This window comes from Odontesthes bonariensis, chromosome 17, assembly GCF_027942865.1.
Source record: "Odontesthes bonariensis isolate fOdoBon6 chromosome 17, fOdoBon6.hap1, whole genome shotgun sequence".
Classification (NCBI taxonomy): domain Eukaryota; kingdom Metazoa; phylum Chordata; class Actinopteri; order Atheriniformes; family Atherinopsidae; genus Odontesthes; species Odontesthes bonariensis.
The window spans coordinates 7,012,974-7,035,373 of NC_134522.1; the positions used below are offsets into that span (position 1 = coordinate 7,012,974).

General features: G+C 40.9%; 1 protein-coding gene across 9 annotated transcripts in view; it reads right to left on the bottom strand.

The window, feature by feature from the left end:
• Positions 1-21,216, bottom strand: part of LOC142366616 (zinc finger MYM-type protein 4-like) — a 56,992-nt gene extending 35,776 nt beyond the window's left edge. For 4 of the 9 annotated variants that reach the window (XM_075448565.1, XM_075448562.1, XM_075448570.1 and 1 more), the window contains exons 1-4: positions 21,004-21,039; positions 19,509-19,559; positions 9,789-10,468; positions 1,880-2,474 (exon numbers count right to left, since the gene is read on the bottom strand). In XM_075448565.1, coding sequence (XP_075304680.1) covers positions 1,880-2,474; positions 9,789-10,421 — 1,228 coding nt within the window. In that variant the 5' untranslated portion in view covers positions 10,422-10,468; positions 19,509-19,559; positions 21,004-21,039. Of the gene's footprint in view, positions 1-1,879; positions 2,475-9,788; positions 10,469-13,548; positions 13,725-17,964; positions 18,067-19,508; positions 19,560-21,003 lie in introns of those variants that run through there. The other 5 variants (XM_075448566.1, XM_075448567.1, XM_075448563.1 and 2 more) reach the window with 5 other exon arrangements.
• Positions 21,217-22,400: the final 1,184 nt, after the last annotated feature.

The window sequence follows — 22,400 nt, forward strand, 5'->3', positions numbered from 1 at the left end:
AATCCATCCTGGAGGATCTGATCACTAGTGTGAGATTCACTCACAGACATTTCAAAAAGCTCAGTTCTGTGGGCCAACACACGTGATACGAGGGAAGTAAAGGTCTCAGAGATCATCAGCCCACCTCTGACGCACATTTAAGCTTCTAACGGCTGTTTTCTGCTCAAACGTACCGTGTATAAGTGGCTGCACATGCAACATACCTTTAGACTATCTATTTTGGACAATTACACTCATCCTCTGCACAGTGAATTTCAGCTTTTACCCGCTGGTTCCCGTTTTAAATATCCACTAGCCCGGACATTGTGTATTTATTTATTTTCAAGGTAGGTCTAGTTTTTTTTTTATACTGTGCATCTCACTTCTCCATAGCATTTTTATCTTTAAATCTTACACTGTGCAACCCCCCCCCCCCCAAACCCAAAAAATGTATTTATTCAATATTATTCTTTTTATTCTTTTTATCTTTTACAAGTTTTATAATGTCTTATGGAAGTATGTGAGTGTATGCGTGTGTACTACTGCTGCAAAACAATTGCCCAAGTTTGGACAAAGAAAAAATAAAATAATAAAGTTACTTACTTATTAGACAGCCGAGGTTGTAATTTGATTGATCCAAACTCAGCAGGTACGATCAACCCCAACAAATATATACAAGCAACTCACCTGGGTATAAATACTTGTGGCCACAGGCGCCAATAGCCAACTGTGCAACAAGACAACATCCATGGCCCTCTTATGCCATGTATGCACCCAAGCTGGCTGTAAATGAGCTTGTTCAGAACAGAACCGAGAGTTTAGAGCCGGGCTTAAAGCCACTGCCCTCACCGTCTTTGTAAAAATTCCCATCATAGACAAGCAGGAGGTTTACTGTGAATAATTCATCGTGTGAGCTGGATAAGCTACCACCCATATCAAGTGACTCCATCATAAAACATGTTTAATAGTCTAGTTATAGCCTGAAAAATGTGTTAAATCTGTTCCAGCATCAGGAAAACTCTCTTGGCTCCTCACATTAGGCGTCAATGACAAGCCAAGAACACTGGCTTTGTTCTGAAATCACAGTATAATCCAGAATAATTAGAAGCAAACCGGCTTTATAAGTGAGAAAATATAAAATGGCATTAGTCAATGGATTACCAGGAGCCTTTATAGATGAGGTTTGTTACATATGCATCCACTTATACTCATTTCAAAACACTGTTGAAAACCTGAAAATTTCCTTCTGCTGGCTTTTATTCCTAGTTTAGCAGGATACAATGGCTTTTATCATGCAAGCAGTTTAATTTACCCTCGATTTAATTTGATTTTATCTTATGTTTATTGTCTGATCAAACTGTATCTATGATGCACTTTTGTCGACTGAGCTCGTATTTCTATAGAAATTGCCTTTTAATTGATTTATACCAAAAAATATGTGCAAACAATGAATCTAAAGGCGTTTTTCAAAATCCCACTAAATGTAAAATCCCTTTTAATGCAGAACAGTATGTTCTCCCTTTCAGCTTCTGCCTCCATCAGTAAAGAGGCTCTCAGGGCTTTTAGCTGCTGATGAACGGAGCCAAAGATGCACACCGTATCCAAGTAGCGATGATGACTGACCACAGATGCTTAAAGAGGCTCTCCGCCCACAAACAAAAGGACAGTTCAGAGAAAACTGGTCGAAATCAAAGCAGAAACAGCTGAAACACGCTGGTTTTTAAGTCTAGTTTGGTTTAAACTTTGCCAAACACCGAATCCTGCATTTCCCCATAATGCAACACAATCCTGTCTTTTGTAAACTCTCCTTCCCGGTATGTGCTGTAGCTTTTTCTTTAAACATAGGACCTGTATGACACTAAATTAATTGGTTTGTCCGGGCTCCATGAAGGGTTTTTACCTCTGCTGTTGTCCGGTGTGTTGTCCCGGGAGGAGTGGGAGGTGTTGGCAGACTCGCCGCTCCCCTCCCTCTCTTGCTCCTCCTCTTCCTCATCTTCCTCTCCAGGCTTAGGAGCGAACGCATCGCCTTGGGATGCGCCGCCCTGCTGTCTAAGTTGGCTTCTTTTTGCATTGGCCTTACCCACGTCAACATCCTCCAGAGAGCCCATTGGCAGGGCAAAGTGCCAGTCTTCGTCCTCCTCCTCTGGTCCATACAGAGGAAGGCCATCCAGTGCATCGTCAAACGCTGCACCCCCACTTCCTCCACCTCCTCCTTCTCTGGTTCCCATGTTAAATAAGGAGCGCTGTTTAGGGGACGAGGACGTAAGGCGAGGAAAGCTCGACTCCCCCACAGCCTCATCCACCTTTTCCTCTGGTCTGCTGCAGTTACTATCTTCTTTTACCGGCTGGTTTTCTCCTTGTCCGGACGTTTCATCTAGACCCTTTGCGTCGTTCTGACCGCCACTCTTGGAAGAAGAGACGGAGCCCCTGGAGGAGTCGGCAAAGTCTCCCAGCCCCATCACTTCATCGAACACTCTGGACATGCGCTCCTCGTGCTGTATAAAAGACAAAAAAAAAAAAAAAACGCGTTTCAAGGGACAAACGTGTCGCAGAGGATCCACTTTACACAAGCTGACAAACTTCAATGCTTCTAACTTTAAAAAATATCCTTTTCTACAAGTTTAGACAGAAAAACATTCCTCACATTGAAGGTTTTAACCTTTTTTTTAAGAGATAAAATGTAGCAAATGTAGAACAAAACAACAGAAAGCTGAAAATCATTGTGTACAATGTGTTGCGCTACACGTCAGACCGCACTCATCCAAAAACTTTGAGAAATAAATGTCCCATTCATGCACCACTTCACAGCATATACACAAAGAAAACTAGAAATGCACTCAGAGTGCAGACCTCCGCCAAGGAAGCTCAGTATGTTTTCAGACATTAAGGATATTTGTGTCATGATGTGGTGTCATCCATGCAGATTTATACATACCATAGGTGTGTTCAGAGAATTGAACCATAGTGTTAACTAGAGGTGCACCGAAATGAAAATTTGTGGCCGAAACCGAAAAATAATTAATCACTTGGCCGAATACCGAAACAGAAACCGAATATTACAGTTCAGTCAAGTTATCAAGTTAGATTTTTCACCATTTTTAAATATTACTTAAATCTACGCCTTACAATAAATGTTTAGACATGTTTTTCAAAGAAAATAAATGTTTATTTGAAATCTTCAAAAGTTATTACTAATAACTATAACTAATAACTAGAGATAAGTTTCATTAATTCCCATTTTCAATTCATTCTGGGTTTTTTTTCATTCATTTCATACAACAACAAAAAATACAAAATATTATAAAAGCGTTCCAACACAAAAAAATAAAAACATGCAATATAACAAATTATCTGAGTGTCCTAGCCTGCTCCTTCAGGAACAGTGGCAGCATTTTTTGTAGTTTGTGTGTTTTGCCTTTTAGTGATATTTTAGACTGAAACTACTACGATGAGAAGACAATTCAACTTGGCTGTAAATGCAGGAGTTTTTTAAAAATGTATTTTGAAATACATGCTTTTACGTTGAAACAAGTAAAACAGGAAGTAGCGTCGGTTAGCTCCGTGAGCTTCACACAGAGACCGAGGAGCACCTGTAGCGTGATGTTACCTGCTAGTTTATTTTTATTTTATTACTCCATGCTTCGTGGTGTTTGCTGTAACTGTGTGAATGTGATGCAGAGGAGAAGTGTAAGTTAAAGAATCCTAGTTCTGACCGTGAAGATTGCCCCTGGGGAATGACTCTGCCGTTGGTTGAGAAGCAGCTAAAGTGGCCAGTATTACTTTGATTATTTATTGGTACCAGCGACAATGCTAAGAGTGCTATTTCTTTAATGATTACAACAACTAATGTTGTCTTTTACTTTGTTTACTTGACCATTTAGTTATACGGTGTTGATGTGGAGTTAATAAACATCTGTGAAAAGAACCGGAGTCTCGCATTGAATCAATGGGCGGCATATTGGCAGAGTTTACAGATGACTTTGGTTCTGTCGACTCCGCCGTCTGGAAGTGGATCATTTTGGGTCACCACGATTCGGCCACTCATTCGGCTTTCGGCCGAAAGCCGAATGTGGTTTTTTTTTTGCGTTTTCGGCCGAATATTTTCGGTTGCCGAATATTCGGTGCGCCTCTAGTGTTAACCAAATTACATCTGTCTTTTTTAGAATTACTATGTCACCTGTTTACCTGTGGTCTGTTTAGCTCACCTGTGTTTTTGGGATTGAAAATGTGATTGTTTATGCCATACTGTGATTTGCAAATGCACTTATTGAAGCTCACAAGTTATTACATATTGGTCACATAGCTATAAACATTTTGATGATTGGCAGCATGTCTTTCATCACATAATTGTTTAGCCGGACAATTTAAAATGTCACAGCTATTCAATGTAGCACTTAACAGAGCAGTTAAATGTAATTACAGCATTTCATTGTAATTGGTATTGTGCACATATTTGTTTGTGTTGATTTGTTTAACTTTTCTTTTGTCTGATTTTTACTAGCTGTAAAGAGGAGAAATATGAGGAACTTTACCATTTTTTCAATACTAAATAACAAAATAAGAGAAAGGAGGACTAGATTGCTGAAGTTTTAGTAGTTCAATGAACCTTTTTAAAGTACATCTCAAGTGTCCAATAATATGTAGTCAACAACTGTGATCAATATCTGGGAAAGATCTTTACAGCTTAACTAAGTTATTGAAGAGAAAGTGTTACATTTGAAATGAACTCAAACAAGAACATTCTATTACAGAAGTTTTTATTAGAAAGTGAATATAAAGGTGAAATATTATATTTACACTATTAACATATTATATACAACTAAAAAATTAGATATTAAGACATAACAGTATGGTCATGTAACATTGAGCAAGACTGATGTAGAAAAGTAATATAAAAAATAAGTTTTCATAAAGTTCACACATTGTGTTTCAACAATGATTCATGTTCGTGTTCACTGGATCTGATCAAGCGTAATTTTTGATCTTTGCGTCAATCACTGGAAATGTACTTTGAGTGGCTTGATAAATATCAAAGATACATAAACCAAAGCAGCCAGGCCACATTGAGCAAGACTAATTTAGAAAAATAAGTGTTAAACACATGTTGTTACAGAGTTGCCATCTTTGTATTCCAATGTGATGCAGATTTTAGTGTTCCCTGGGTGTAGGATAGTTAATAACTTATCCTTGTGTTTTCCTCTGAAGTGTTCTTTGAAAGCCTTGCTAAAAGTTCAAAGATACAGAAATGACATCATGGTCAGAAAAGTAACAGTCTGTAACATTGACTTGAGGAGACTGGTCTTGGTTGACATACACATGATCAAGCTGACTTCCATAGTCAGTGGTTGGTCCTTGGACTAGTTGTTTGAAGCCTAATTGTTGCATTGCTTTCAGGAGGTCATGGTTGGGAGCTTGTAGAAGATCTACATTGAAATCACCAAGGATGACAGTTGGTACATTTGTTTGGAGAGATGATAAAAGGGATTGCAACTTTTTGATTGTTGTAGTAATGGGATTGGATGGAGATCTGTAAATGGTGATTATGAAGATCTGTTTAGAAAAGGCCTTCACTGAAACTGCACTGTATTCCAGGCCTGTGAGTTTGAATGTCATCTCCTCAGGTGAAATCTCCTGTTTTGCAACAGTCATCACACCACCTCCACGTCCTATTTCAACTGGTCTGTCTGATCTGATGACTTAAGAGTTTGGTAGAATTGGTGTTATTTCTTGATAGGGATGCAGGAATGTTTCCACAAAACAGAACACATCTGTTTGTTGAAGGCGGCTGTCCATTTTTAAGTCCTGCTCATGCATTAAGTAGGATCTGATATTGAGCATCTTGATTTGCAATGCCTGTTTGTCACTTGGGGGAATGGAAATAGGGAAGCACACCACATTTTCTTCCTGTCTAAGGCGATCCATTTCGCAGATGACTGTTGGGTTTGTGCGAATGGCTTTTTCATCAAATCCTAGAAGGAAAAGGTTGTTCATGCGTTTGACGCGACTCAGGGCAACGTATGCCTGGCCTGGCATGAAGGGACGTTTTCCTTGCATGGACACAACAATCTGTTCCATTGTCTTGCCCTGGACCTTGTGTATGGTGCATCCCCAAGCCAAAGAGAGTAGAAATTGGCTCCTTTTTGCTTCAACAGATCTTCTACCCCAGCCAGCATAAAATTGAACATGTTGTCTTTTGATGGGTACTGTGTCTGGAAATGATTGCTTGTATTGGCTGTTAGAGATGGCCTGTTTACCAACACGGCCACTGTCAAATTTAAGCATGATTGTGTGAACAGTTGTTCCAGTGCAGTCAATCCCAACAACTGTGCCACAGACTCCATTAGCCAGACCATCTGAGACATGTTAACAGTCACCATTACTCTAGCACCCACTGCTACAGACACTGTTTCCCTGAGGCCACCAGTGTCACATGCTTTGGGGGAAATTTCAACATCAATCAGGCCTGTCTGGATGTCCTTTTTGTGATCAATGGCTCTGATTTCAAAAACTGGGCTGGAGAGTTTCTTCAGATATTCTTTGTTGTGCTCATCAACTTCTTTGTTTGTCTTGAACACATGAAGGGCATTTGCTGGGTAACCAGCAGAGTTTTTGGTGATGACTCTTGTTTTGAGAGTGGTGATATCCTCTTCTGTGCAGGAATCTGTCCTGGCCCTCATCAAAAGCTGGGCAAAATCTTGATCATCTTGTTGTCGCATGCTTTCTGTGAGTTCCATCAACTTGAAGTTCTCCTCCCACAGTGATCCATGTAAACGCGCATAGTGGTCTGATGGGAGGTCGAAGACATGGTTTTGGCCAAATGTTTCATCATACCACACAGACAGAACCGGCGCGTGTTTAATAAGTTAAACTTACACGTTGTCTCCTTTGTCTGCGGCGCGCTGCTCTCCTTTCTTCCTTCATGAAATGAAAAAGTATCGTCTCCTGACTCTCTCTGTGAGCTCTTCCAGCCTCGATATTAGACGCCTGATGTTATTGTCCATGATTAATATCACCATCATGCAGACCATGAACACGGTGGCCTCCTGGCTCTCCATATTAGCTTCTTTGTGGTGTTTTTTCTTCTCTCGGGTTTTGTTTTGTTCCGTTTTGTTGTTGAATGTGGCGCTAAACGGCTAACGGCTAACACGTCACTGACGCGGACGGCTGCGCGCGGCGCATCAGTCCCGACTCATGTGCGAATGCACACTGAAACAGTTCCGCTGGGGAAGGACAGTTATCAGAACGAAATTCGAGTAGGACAGTTCTGATAACTACTCTGTCCGAAAGCGTATATCTCTACGGACCAATCAGAGCTTGCATGTGGCAGTGTTTAAATGGGTCCTGAAGGAAACTCTTGCAAAATAACAGTTCCGTGTTCAGAAAACTTCCGTACCGTGTGTATTCTGCGTGGAAATGCGTGTACCGAACCGTGACCCCCGTGCCGTGACGGTTCGGTACGAATACATATACCGTGCCAGCCCTAGCCCCAACCATAGACACTTCATCTATAATTAGGAGCTTCAGTTTTCCCAAGCGAGAGCGGAGTGTATTCAGTTTTTCACTGCCTGCAGCTTGGTACTGCTTTTGCCTTTTTGGTCCACAGGTAAATCCAAGGGCGGAATGAAGTGTCATGCCCTCAACGTAAATGCTGCTGTTCCGGTGAATGCAGTTAGCAGTACAGGAAGTTCATCAGGATGAAAATGTCCAGAGAGTGGTTTCAGAAGCTTCAATGTTTCATAGTGTATGAGCTTGATGATGTGACTTTTCCCCACTCCTCCAGGACCACTGAGAAAGACTTTGTACTGTGGCATGGGTTGGTTATTTTTCAGGGCAAAGATTGCATCTTTGCACCATCTTCTGTGAAACATAACAGCTTCCATTTGCTTGTTGTTTGGTGACCGCATCATGGCTCTATACTCTTCAGGGCTCATTAGCACCTTACTCAGCTCTGCTGTGAAACGAGCGTGAAGTTCCGACTGATGATTTGAAGTTGAATCCTGGGTTAGGTCAACATTGATTAGTTGATCTTCCTGTGGGAGGTCCCTTTCTTGAACAATGCCTTCATCTTGTTGTTCTGCCCGCTGGAATTCCACACTTGGTACTAACTGATCCCAGGCATCTTCTGGAGGACCCATCCTTTGGAAGTCCTCATATGCTTTGTCCACTTGATCAGCATTCACACTGAACATTGCTTCATTTGTATGAACAATGTTTTTGACATGTTCATAGTGTTGTTGGTAGGAGGGGAAGTTGCCTTGTAAGTCAGCCACCTCATCTCGCCAGGGGTAGTACAGCATGAGCAGGTTCATGTACTTGTCTTCCCCTTCCTTTTTTTCTTTATGAAACCTGATAATGCAGTGATGTTGTCGCTTTTTCATGTATCCCAGGCCATTACGCAGAGTGATAACTGTAGGGAGTCTGTTGACAGCTTCAGAGTCATTGCCATTATCAGCATTGTTACTGCCATGTAACACATCAGGGACATGGTCTGTGGCTTCTTCTGGAGAGTTTTGTCTTCCAGTTGTGTATGTTGCTGAGAATTCGGCGAGGGACATGTCTTTCAATTCGTCTGGTCGAGCAGCATACCTGCAGGTGAAAAGTAAATACATGATATCATGTACATGAACATATCAGCAACTCCCTGGACTGTCAAGTTGTCTGCCCATGCACCATGTCTTAGTGCATCAATATATGTACCAAATGTTCTTTTCTGCTGCTGAATTCGAGTCTTGAGTTCAATTGATTGAGGAGGACTGTTGCTGAGTTGCAGAAAGCTACTGTAGTGTTGTTTGAAAGGTGATATCTCAAGGTAGTCAATGAGCCTTTGACGTATGTCAGGTCCGCTGAAGTACTGCATTCCAACTGAAGAAAGGGATGCAGAGACTGCATGAAAGAAGCAGTTACCATACCCGGGAACTTGTTTTATCTGCAAATTTTGTCTTTTTGCCAAATGTGCTAGAATGGCGTAATTATCTGCAGTTGGCAGGGGTGACATGGGAGCAGGTGATGTTACCTTATACCCTTCCATATTCTCAGTCCCGTCCTTGGCTATTGTCTGCCACAAATCTGGGTCCTGGTTTTCCCACATGTTTTCCCAATCTGAGCAGATATCAATGTCCTTATAGAGAGGGTTGTTTTGTTTCAACCAGACGAGTGCCTCCATCACCCTTTTTGGTCTAACATATTCATGCATGTAATGTCCTTTGTAACAGAGTTTTCTCTTTAGCTTCAGAGCCACAACTTCTGCTGTATTGGGAAGCCTTGGCAGCAAAGAAACAAACGGTTGCAACTTGGATGGGACATTTTCTGCACTACCGTGGATGGCCTGTCCTCCTTTTGGAAGTCCCACAAGCTTCATAAAAGGGATTCTTTGACTGATCAGTCGCTGCTCCAAAGGCCTTAGGTCAGCTAATGCTGGTGGTATTTCATCAAGTGCCAAACCATTCAGCCATGATTGGATAGGGAGCTTTCCACGTTTCATTGTGTGATGACAAGTTTTTACACACCCATGATTTGCCATGGGTTAGCATTGTGCTGCCTGATGCGATCATATCCTGAATTACTTCGTTATTGTTGGGATATTTGTCAGCTTTCAATTCCACAACACAGCGGTAATGCAGGCGGTGGCAACAAGCATAAATAGGGCCTTCTGCTATCTTAGACTTGAAAACAGATGCACATTCATCAACACTCAAGTCTTTCTTGTGTGCTCTACGATCTTGGGATCTCTTTTTCTCTTTCAGCCGACGAGTGTCAGCATCTTCAAAGGTTTCCTGCCTCAGATGACGCATTCGCTTTCGCTCTCTTACCTTGGCACGCCGATTGTCAGCAGCCTCTGTCGGCTCCTGTTGCCTCTGTCGACGTTTTTGAGCTCTTGCTGCAGCACGCCGATTGTCTGCAGCCTCTGTCGACTCCTGTTGCCTTTGTCGACGTTTTTGAGCTCTTGCTAAAGCACGTCGATTGTCTGCAGCCTCTGTCGACTCCTGTTGCCTCTGTCGACGTTTTTGAGCTCTTGCTGCAGCACGTCGATTGTCTGCAGCCTCTGTCGACTCCTGTTGCCTCTGTCTACGTTTTTGAGCTCTTGCTGCAGCACGCCGATTGTCTGCAGCCTCTGTCGACTCCTGTTGCCTCAGCCGACGCATTCGAGCTCTTGCCGCAGCGCGGTGATTGTCTGCAGCCTCTGTCGACTCAGTTTGCCTCTGTTGATGTTTTTGAGCTCTGTCTGCAGCACGGCGTTTGTCTGCAGCTTCTGTCGACTCCTGTTGCCTCAGCCGACGCATTCGAGCTCTTGCCGCAGCACGGCGTTTGTCAGCAACCTCTGTGGACTCATTCTGCGTCCGTTGACCCATTTGTGCTGTTGTTGAATCAAAGAGCACCTCAGCACCCTTGCTGCTATAGTCCTGCTTTTTTCTGTAATGCGTTGTTGTCTCTGGTGTCGTCATTATTACATACTTATAGATTTGATCCGTGGCATGATTGTCAACTTAATCTGTTTGAATAAAATCAAAGAAAAGTAATCAGTAACAGTAACTGATCCACATGTACATTTTTAAACATTAGGTTGAAATGCATTTAGAGTCAGCCTACCTTAAGATGTTACATGTACAATAAAAAAAAAAAAAAAAAAAAACAGCCTATAGCCTAGTAATTAGCAATTAGCAAACAATAGTACGGAATTGCATATCTAACCCCCTTAAAGTGATACTCCGGAGTAGATTCAACCTGGGGTCATTTGAACTGTGATATCTAGCCAAGTAGCCCACCCGAAGTTTTTTCGATATTGGCTGAACATCAGCTGAGTTACTGAGTTATCCCGAATAGCTTCGTACAAGGGTTAATGGATCCTGGTCCGCATCTCCAAAATTACCACACTAAAATCACATGTCATGACACCAAACTTCTACAGTAGTACAAATATGGTCTGTACTCACAAAGTGATGCATTTGGAAGTTTGAAAATAGTCCAGGAGTTTATTATTATCAACACAAGCCTGATAGCTTCTCTGCAGCTAAAGCTGCGTCGACGTCACTTCAGGGAGCTGGGAGCTTCAAAGTAAGATGAGGGTTGATCTACTACTGTAGACAAAGTATATGCTATATTCTACATGTTTTTTATGAATTTTTATGTTGTAGAGTTGTGAAGTTATTTTATCAATGGAGAAACTGAGCAGCCTTGCTTTGTTGTCTACAGTAGTAGATCCACCCTCATCTTATTTTGAAGCTCCCAGCTCTCTGAAGTGACGTCGACCCAGCTTTAGCTGCAGAGAAGCAATTAGGCTTGTGTTGACAGTAATAAACTCCTGGACTATTTTCAAACTTCCAAATGCATCACTTTGTGAGTACAGACCATATTTGTACTACTGTAGAAGTTTGGTGTCATGGCATGTGATTTTAGTGTGGTAATTTTGGAGATGCGGACCAGGATCCATTAACCCTTGTACGAAGCTATTCGGGATAACTCAGTAACTCAGCTGATGTTCAGCAAATATCGAAAAAACTGCGGGTGGGCTACTTGGCTGGATATCACGGTTCAAATGACCCCAGGTTGTATCTACTCCGAACTATCACTTTAATGGATGCAACAATAGGATTATTTCACACCACTTTAACACATGTCCACGCACTTGCATCTGAAAATATTCTGAAAATGTTACGTAGTGGTACGTAGACATTTAAAAGAAATGACTGAAATGTCCTTTTAAGAAAGAGTTATCCTTTCCAAGTTTTACACTGTTTTATAGGAGGAAAGGGGTGTTGATGTTGTCCATTGTTTTCAAGGCCATAGCGTAACAGCTCAACAATATAGAAGGCATAGGCCTATATGTTGTACATGAAAAGGTGTAGTCTGCAGCAAAATGTTCTGTTTGCCCTGATGATCCCACATCTTCACAGAATTCCCTAAAAATTGTTCATCATTTTATTGCATTATGTTGCTGTGCTCTGTTGAGGCCTTCAGAAGACATATTTGTAATCAACATAGGCTCTTTGTGCTCTGTTCTTATTGTTAATCGTAGAAACACTTTCATAAAAGTTAGTCAGACTTATTATAGAAGAAGTTCCATCATAGTCTGAACAGAAGACCTCTGAAATGTGAGAAATCATTCTCAATGCCATTTTCATAGCACTGAAATACCTTGTGGGAATGTACACATTTTCACAATTTTATCCTGAAAGCGCCACAATCTCTTCATTTTCAAGATTTACATTTACAAGTGTTATGCACCTGTTTGTTTGTCATTTTACACTATGTAAAGACAATGTCACCATTGGCATTAATGTCTTTGGAAACAAGTCTTGGCTTTAACCAATGGAGGGAGCCACCTAAAACATGGTTAACTAGAAATGCACTCAGAGTGCAGACCTCCACCAAGGAAGCTTTGTTTTATAAGCGCATTTTTTTTTTATCCACCCATATATTGTAGTGAATGGTCTGAAACAATCACAGATGGCTGCGAAGGTGTGGCCTACCTGTGGATAGCGAGCCATGTATGGACATACGTTCCTGATGTGGGCTACTTGTTCTTTGGCGCTGTCAGCAGAAGAGGCATTCCCTTCTCCCTATTCATTATTGAACAGCAGTGTTCGCCGTTATTATTAATTATTATTATTCTTATTATAATGTTTTGTCGGGAAGCAGTGTTCGCCGTTATTATTACGCTATATGCAGTTATGCACACTGGCTTGCCGTGCAAGTAAATCCGCGCACTATGCATTCTGTCTGGCTTTGGGCACGCTATATGCAGTTATGCACACTGGCTTGTCGTTGCAATCTTTTGTTGTGCTAATTACAGCAAATCCTTGCAATATGCATTCAATCCGCGCACTATGAATTCTGTCTGGCTTTGGCCCCTTCAGGTCGCGCCACCTTGTGGCAGGTCGCAAGATTGCAGCACGAACAGACGAACATCCAGACAAACATCCAGACAAACTCGGGCGAGCACATAACCTCCTGGGCGGAGGTAATGATGGCTATTTTTTTTCATAGCATAAAAGAAAAAGAATGAGGTGCATAAAACGCAGAAAATCGATATTTTCAAAATGAAAATGTCATTGTCACTTAGGCTTCAGGAAAAAAATGTAGAAAAGGAAAACATATGTGCACATTTCCACAAGATATTTGGGTGCTCTGGAAAATACGTTGTAAAAAAATATTTCCAGATTTAAAAAAGATGTAAAAATACAACAATATAATAACTTTGAGGGACATTGGTTGGATCATGTAGCAAACATGAGCATTTTGCAGCACACTACATCCACTGAAGAAGGCCCTACCAGCATCCTACCGCATGTTGTAGGTAGGCATAGAGCTGTTACGCTATCCCTTTGAGAACTTTTCAGGAAAAAAAAAAAAAAAAAAACAATGGCTGAGCAACACCAAGACCCCCCTCCCCCATAAAACGATCTGTAAATTGAAAAAGGATTCCACTTCACTGAAATGAGATTTCAGTCCTTTGGATTTCAAAGGAGCATGGACATAAGTTCAGAATGGTTAGACGCAAGTGCGTAAAGATTTGTTCAATTGGCGTGGAATGAGCCAATTATAATAGGCCTAGGCTAATAATCAACTCACCTTTTCAAATTAAGGAATGTTCCGATAACCACCGGGGATTAACGTCGTAATCCACCACGTCCGAGAGAAAGCGATGCGTCTGCTTAAACTTGTGCATAGATTCAGCTGGCTCGTGTTCCGATTGAAAAGGTTTACAAAGTTAAGATGCTATCTTTCAGATGCGACTTCTCAGAAACGGCAAAGGCGGCTTCCATTTGTGTTTACCTTCCCCCCTGCGCAGTTAGTGTAACCTTTCCCCCTGCGCACCCCCTCCTAGCCCTCCCTCAACGACAACGAAACAACCAAGCCCAGAACATGTTAAATGTTTTTTTTATTATGATTATTTAAATGAAAGTTGTGTCACAAATATGTCCTGGAGTGACTGGTATGTTTGTTAACTGCTCTATAAAATATAGCCAACAGAGATTGATATAATCTCCTATGAAAAATTTGTTGTGTCACAAATATGACCTGGAAATAGGCCTAATGGTAGGTTTGGTAACTGCTCTATAAAAAAATATGGAGTGATTGATAGAAAGCCCTATGATCAATTCAAAGCAAACATCGTTGTCAAGCTAAAGTGTCACATCCCTCTCAGAATCCCACCCTTTGTTTTATAAGCGCATTTTTTTTATCCACCCATATATTGTAGTGAATGGTCTGAAACAATCACAGATGGCTGCGAAGGTGTGGCCTAAATTTGATTTGATGTGGATAGCGAGCCATGTATGGACATACGTTCCTGATGTGGGCTACTTGTTCTTTGGCACTGTCAGCAGAAGAGGCATTCCCTTCTCCCTATTCATTATTGAACAGCAGTGTTCGCCGTTATTAATTATTATTATAATGTTTTGTCGGGAAGCAGTGTTCGCCGTTATTATTACGCTATATGCAGTTATGCACAGTGGGTTGCCGTTGCAATCTTTTGTTGTGCTAATTACAGCAAATCCGTGCAATATGCATTCTGTCTGGCTTTGGCTCAGTTTGGCTTTGGCACCTTGAGGTCGCGCCACCTTGTGGCAGGTCGCAAGATTGCAGCACGAACAGACGAACATCCAGACAAACTCGGGCGAGCACATAACCTCCTGGGCGGAGGTAACAAGTACCAAGCTCTGAGGAGCTGGTCCATGATTAAATCCATCTGCATTTGAAAAGCACAAGCTGCCCTTCAACCTCTCAGACAGATTTATTCATGTGGTAACACCCACGTCTTTTCTGTGCATTTAGGCTGATATAACTGCTCATAACCTCAATATTACCTCCAATGGAGCAGAAATATCAATAAAATAAATCAAGCTGCCCTTACATGGACAACTTCTGATCAAATCAATAGTCAAATCAGATTAAAAATCAGACCGATCAGATCCTGCTCAGTCAGAGTGAACCTTTGGAAACCTTCTGATAATCTGCTTTCACTCGAGTTGGAATAAGTATATTCTTTCTGACTGCTCAAACCACGTGGGGTAAGGACAAGGGCGTCAGTTTGGTTTTAGAAGTGGTGGGGACAAAAAACGTAATGCATTCTATGCCCCCCACGGACCACCCACCATCCAGCACATTAAAAAGTAACGCATTCTAGATCTATTCCAGCGTCATGTTTAATAAGCTGCCCTTTTTTTGATGAACGCATACAGAGTTTATAAATGATATCCTTTAATTTCATGTTTCCATATCATTAGGATCTGATTCGAAATTATGTATTTATTCATGAATTAATTACTGTTAATTAATTACGCTACTGTACTGTTTGTAAGAAAGAACAGTGAAAATGATCTGAACAACCAAAAAAGGGGAAAAGTGCAACTGCAACTGCAGTTGTTAGTCCGGACAGACTGTCAAAACAAACACAGACTTCGGCCAACGGGCCCTATAACTAAGCAGAAACCTGTAGTCTGTGGGGCTCCTCATTCCTCCTCATCGAGCCTCTCACTACCACCTTTCCATCAACTACATTTGACACTGAGCATATACAGAATGTTATTTTCAGAAGTTGCTAAAAAAAACAAGCAAATAACTAGCTTAACGTTTCCTTGGATTACCTAATACTAAAATGCTAACGCTGCACGCGGAGACTTCATAGCCACCATGGCAAATTATATTCATAATATTATAGTCTACACATGACAAATATTTTACACACAGACAATATTTCAGATGATTTCTATGGATCGTATATGGTTTGCTTATCATTACAAAACATGAATGTGCAAGGCTATTGAGTAGCCTACTGATAAAAATAAAACGTTAGACAATTTACCTTGATAACTGTGTCTATACTCCACAAAGAACTTGTACCCTTTCCTCAGCCTGGACTGTGGTGTTGGTGAGTGTGACTCCACGATCCTGTGTATATCCTCTAAAGTTATCCTTGGAAGAACCACCAGCGAAGTTGCGAAGAAACGCTGCATTTTTGTTTGTGTAGAAGTAGCGCTAAATGAGTTTCGCCGGGAAAGCGGTTTACCCGGGGTCCGTTTCACAAAGCAGGTTCAACAAACTCTGAGTCTAATCCTGATCTCTGAGTTGATCTACTCTGAGATAGAAAACTCTGAGTTTTCGGTTCCAGAAACGCTGATTTGAGTGAGTTTAATCAACTCTGAGTAAGTTCACCTTGAGTTTTGCGTGTACGCCACAACTTTAAAAAGCCAGCATCAACGGAGTCCCGATTCGACGAGTCACCATGGCAACGGGGAAGAGGAGGGGCTACGTTTTTCACCAACCTCGAATTGGAAATCTTAATGCGCTCATACGGCGAGTTTCAACACGTTTTTAGAAATAAGTGCAACACCACTGCAGCAGCAAACGTGTAAATTTAAATGTAGTCCTTTGCAATCACAATAATATTACAGGGAAACTGCTTGAATGGTAGCCCATTCATTTATTTCATTTAGGTGCAATCTCGCGGGGGAGAAGCGCACTCTGCATCAGTTTAAGATGAAATATAAAAACATTATTCAAACAGATGAGACCTCAGCATGGAGGTACCTCATTCTGATCATGTTTTACACTGTAAAGTAAATAGGCAATGCAAGGCAAGGCATCTATTTATATAGCGCATTTTCATACTACTACAGGCAACTCAATGTGCTATATTTAAATATTAAGTGGCTATTTGACTGTGCAGTTATTTTATTCCCAACATAATGCTGTTTTCACACACATAAACTATGTCTTCTCATCTATATCATGTTCTGTTAAATAATTAAGCCTATTTAAACTAACACAGACTTCTACTGAGCCAACAGAAAGAAGGCAGATGCCCGTAAAACGGGTGGTGCCCAGCACCACCACCTCTAACGGGAGGGCAGTGGCTGAGGGAGTCCACCCCCAAGACACGAGTGCCTTTATAAAATATAATAGGCCTATATATGTCTTTTTTAAGCCTATTCATACAAATATTTATTTGTCTTTTTTTCCTTTTGTCCCAACAAAATTCTGATGGTGCCGCTCAAAAAGATAATTGTCTGGAAATGCAAAAATCTATGCGGTCTGATAACCATCTCCTGAGGAATATTTAATTCTCTGCGCAGTAATGCTGCTCCTTCATCCACGGGATCGTTGTCAAAAGGACATGTTGGTGGAAACAGTTGTCTCCTGCTGTGCCTAATGGACTTATAGAAGTAGAAGAACTCGCTCTGCTGACTGAATGAATGAGGAAATCAATGGCGTGTGTGGCTGAAAGAGGGCGGAGACAGAAAGAAACTTGAGGTTTCTTGAGTAAAAGTTTCCCTCATTTCAGGGTTAATCAACTCAGAGTTTTCACTAAACCTGCTTCGTGAAACGGACCTCTGGTGTGACGTCATTGGAATGCATCGACTCCGCTGTCATTTTACAACTTCATGTTTCTACAGTGGCTCACAGTCGGCAAATCAAACGACTAAATACCAAATTGGGGTTTTCACATGTTCGTGCGCGCCCATCGCATGATTTAGACTCGACGATTTCGGTTGAGTATGTGGGGATTTTTTTTCGGTCGCATCAGAGCACATTTTTAAAAGTCGTGGGGACAAAATTCAAATCATAAATAGTGGTGGGGACATGTCCCCACCGCCCCCCCGTAATCGACGCCTATGTGCTCGCCCGAGTTTGTCTGTTGCTTTGTCTGGATGTTCGGCTGGATGTTCGTCTGTTCGTGCTGCAATCTTGCGACCTCCACAAGGTGGCGCGACCTCAAGGTGCCAAAGCCAAACAGAATGCATAGTGCGCGGATTTGCTGTAATTAGCACAACGAAAGATTGCAACGGCAAGCCAGTGTACATAACTGCATATAGCGTAGTAATAATAATGACACAAATATCCTTAATGTCTGAAAACATACTGAGCTTCCTTGGCGGAGGCCTGCACTCTCTGAGTGCATTTCTAGTTTAAATCTCTCACCAGAATGATTTCAAATTAGATAGAACCAATATTTGTCCATAAAAAACACAGCTACTGTTTTACCACTGGCGGTGAAAGCTTCCCCTCCATTTTTCCCTCTTGCTCCATAAGAGAAGTGGCTGTAACAGTGGTAGAGCAGTCGTTTTTTGACCTCTTAGCCCCTTCCTACAGGGCCACAAAACACATCTTCTCAGCATCAAAATTGCAGTTGCAGCCGTCAGATCACTGAACATGTGATGTTATGTAGGCTAAAAGAAGTAATAATGATTTTTTTTTGCTGCCCGATACAAAGTAAAAGACACGCACAGCACTTAAGTTATTCAGGTGGCTTCTGAAGAGACTTTCGGTGAGATCTGACCGATTTAGCAAAAAATGTACTCAGATTTAAGAGTTCTTTTAAACTTTCTGTGCAAAGGAGAAGAGGTTCTTGTAGGTGAATGACATGGAAGCAACAAACGTGCATAAGGAAATTAAAGAGCAAAAGAAAACGTTGGTTAGGTTGGACTCGTTTCTCTCTTATATCAAGAAACGGCCACAAGACTGGAAGAAGGATTTAACTGTTGCATCATAAGATCACTACCCAGGGTAGAAGAATCTACAAAATGAGACCAAATAAATGTATTCAAGCCATTAAGTGAACATTTCTGCCCCTACATCTCTTACAGGCAGCTGCTATGCTTTGGATCTTGTGCTAGTGCTTGTTAACATACCGTATTTTCCGGACTGTAAGTCGCATTTATTTAGAAAGTTATTTCACAAAATCCAAGACCAAGAACAGACATTTAATCTGGAAAGGCAAGTTATTCAGCTCATATGATCCGGGTGACACGTTGTGTTCAGTTACCTCCTCTTCAATGAACTCACGGAAAACTGTAGACCTCGGCTTGGAAGTCTGCCGGCAGTTTGTGACACCGCTGTTCGTGCTCTGATAGTCATTTATATTCATCTCCTTTGCAAGTACCAGGGCGTGGAGACGTAATTGCAGCGCGTTGTTCCAGCACCCACCTGTGGACTCGTTCCTCCAGCTCTGGCCACCTCGCTTTCAGTCTCGCTTTCTTTGTTTACTTCATTGCAGTCAGATGAACCTCTGCTTTTCGCCAGTCCCTCACAAGTTTCTCATTCACTCCAAACTTTTTTTCTGCTGCTCGATTACCGTTTTCGTCTGCATATTTTTCTACCTGCAGTTTGTAATCTGCAGAATAGGATTTTCTTTTTGGCTGCATTTTTGTTTGTGTTCAGTCTTCCTCAGTTGTCTTTAAGTTAATGTTTCAGTAGTACGGGAGCAGCAGATAGAGTGTCCTCTTGTGGCTGTAGATAGCAATGTTTACTCCTTGGTTCATGTCAGTCAATAAATTAAATATATTTTGATATATAAGTCGCAGGACCATCCAAACTATGAAAAAAAGTGTGACTTATAGTCCAGAAAATACGGTACTTGTCAGTGTACTAAGAGCCTAAGGAGCAAACTAGAAAGCTCCGACCGTACAAACTTTCTATTTGTAGCATGTAAACAATAACAAAGGCAACAACAGAGGAAAGTATGTTAAGACCGTTCAGAAACAGCGACAGCATCATAGTGGAAATAGTACGCAAGTGATGTAACCTACGATGATATGTGAGCCTTGACTTCTGTCCACATTTACTTCCTCTCTGGTCACCTGCATATTGCAAATTGAGAACACAGTGTTGATTTCTAAGAACATATCTGTGTAACGGATGCTCAAAAACAGGTGCAGGATTCACGAGGCAGACAATTTTAGCTCAAGAACACTTGATTTAAAACAATATAACAACTTTGTTCATATAGCACCTTTTACAGGTAGAGGAAACTGTGAGCCAAACAGCTTCAAATTAAGGATAAGACAGGAAACAAAAGACAGGGAATAAAAAGTACAACATTCATAGGAATAAACGTTTAAAATACCAAAAACAGTCAAAATAAATAGAGGACAAGGCATATTAATGTCAGTCTCTGAAAAAAAAAGGGTTTTAAGAAGTGATTTAAAACAAGTAACTGATTTTTCTCACAGTAACAGGTTCAAACTTACACTTATTCTCTCAGTCCGTCTGTGTGTGTGCTTTTTAAAATCACAAGTTATCCTTATTTGTCTCGGCCACTTTGGGAATTGCTTTTAAATAATCAGTTTATAGTAATTTTATTATGGATGTTTATAGGTTAAATATCCTTAAGTTCACTGGGGAGCCTCCAGAAGAAGATGCACAGGTGATATTCATCACATTACTGAAAAGCATAATCTCCAAAAGTGGCAATCAAGATACTTCTTTGTTAAGGCGTGTGTGTATATTTTCTTAAATGAGCTCCTGTTTAACTTATCAGAAAATATTCATGACATTTGGCAAATGCTTTTGTGTTTTGTAATGCGCCCAAATACCAGTTTATGTAATGTTTTACGATCCTTTAGAAGCTCTTTGAGATTTACTAAAAGCTTAATTACCAAAACACATCTGGGTCTTTGTTTTCAACGTCTTGCTTTGGTTATTAATGGCTCCAGGCCTCGTGCTGTTCAAGCAAATGTGATGTAAAAGGCGTCCTACCAAACTCAATTAAAAAATACTGCAAAATATTGCTTTTTGGCGTATTTATAAGCATATGAAATATACACACAGCGGAAACGGTTCTCAATGAGAGGGCGGTAGTTGCTGGGCCTATACGGCAATAAATACATTACGGTGAAAACGCATTATTTCATCATAATAAGCTTTTTTTTTTCTTAAATTGTTCACAGCACCCCTTGGCGATGCAAGGGCTTTGTTGGATCAACACTCAACTGCAACATAGGGCTATATTGCTGGGTTAATAAAGACTATTGACGCCGAAATAAAGGGATATTGTGAACGGTATGTGCGTATTCAGTGTCCATTAGCAAGGCTGCTTAATTAAACTAGGTGTAGCTGCGTGCATCAGTACTGAATAGCATGCAGCAAGCTAGCTAGCTAGCTAATGTTAGCTTAAAAGAGCACATCTCGACCGGAAGCTGGCTGACAATATTTCAATACCATAACATCTAAACTGGTTCAGCAAACACGTCTATGTTGAGTCTGACTGCTCATGCGATTATGGCATTGATGTATATTTCTTACCTGTAAACGTTTAAGTCTAAATTCCTCCGAGTCCGCCATGTTTTAATTATACTGCAGACGCCGCGCTTCCAAACGCCCACCTCCTCGGAGGGTTATGGGTCACGAAAACCCCCAGCTGGAGCAACAACCGGAGGCCAGCTAACCAATATTGAACCGTGCCAAATTAATATAAACATGTCATCCCGTTTTTCTTATTTTTCTTTTACTTTGAAGCAAACTTTTAAAAGATAGACGAAGAAAAGTACTTTATTGGGGGAGATGCGGTTAAGCGTTACCGTAAATATTCGAGTAGTTTCTAGACTGGATTATTGTAGGTTTGTAAAAATTATTTTAAAAAGTTACCCGTTTCGGTGATTCTTGTATTAGCTGAGTCAACTGATGTAAATACAAACTGGCACGTTTATTCATTCCTCAAAGAAAGACATCAACTGACGTCAAACATCGGTTTATTCATTCATCAACAGGAGAAAAAAATGGCGTCTCTATTTGGGTGAGTACGGTAATAAAGCTTCATAATGACTGAACTAATGCTGCATTCAGAGTACAGTAAAAGTCGGAAACTTGGCTTTGCGTTATTTTCGACTGTTTACGATGCACAAAGTAGGCAAAGAGACATGGCTACCTCCGGATTTTATTTAATGTTTAAATATCAATGACAAACACGTTGGCAATTTTTTTAACTGATAAGGAAACGGGACCTCTTGCAGTATTTTTTCTTTAGAATATTTTTATTTTTCCTTGTCGCATTTAAGAATTTCGAGTTCCAGGCAGACAGCGAATGCAACTAAAGCGTCATGGCAGTTTGTGTGCTCTTGTTTCACGCTTGAGCTGTAAACCGAGTGACTGGCCATCAGTCATTAATCGGTTTGGTCATATTCCCAGTAGATTACGCATATTTTTGTATTTTTTTAATTTACTTCTGGCTGTTGCCATCTAACGAGGCTAATTTATATCAGAACACAGTGTCTCTGATGTATTAGATCGCCTGTCCACAAGAGGGCAGTATTCACACTGGATCTCTACAACTCTACCGTAAAATATAGTATATGTACTCAACATCACACGTATATAGGTATATAAAAGCACACATTTAATGATTATTTAACGATTACTCGCAAATAAATCACCTAATTTTCTATAATTTTCCTTTTGCCACCAATTTTCTCTTAATTTATTAGTTTTTTAAAATAATTTTCGTAATTGGACTTTGTGTTAGGAAAATTTCTTGCGCATTTATAATATCACTTTCGGTAGCAGGCGGGTCTGTTATTATAGATATAGATCAACTAGATCAGACATGGGGAGGATCTCTCATTGACAAGCCTGTCTGTCTTGGTGTATTTCTATGTCCGACGGCCCGAACTTCTCACCGGAGGGTCAAATTGGCATCAGCGTCC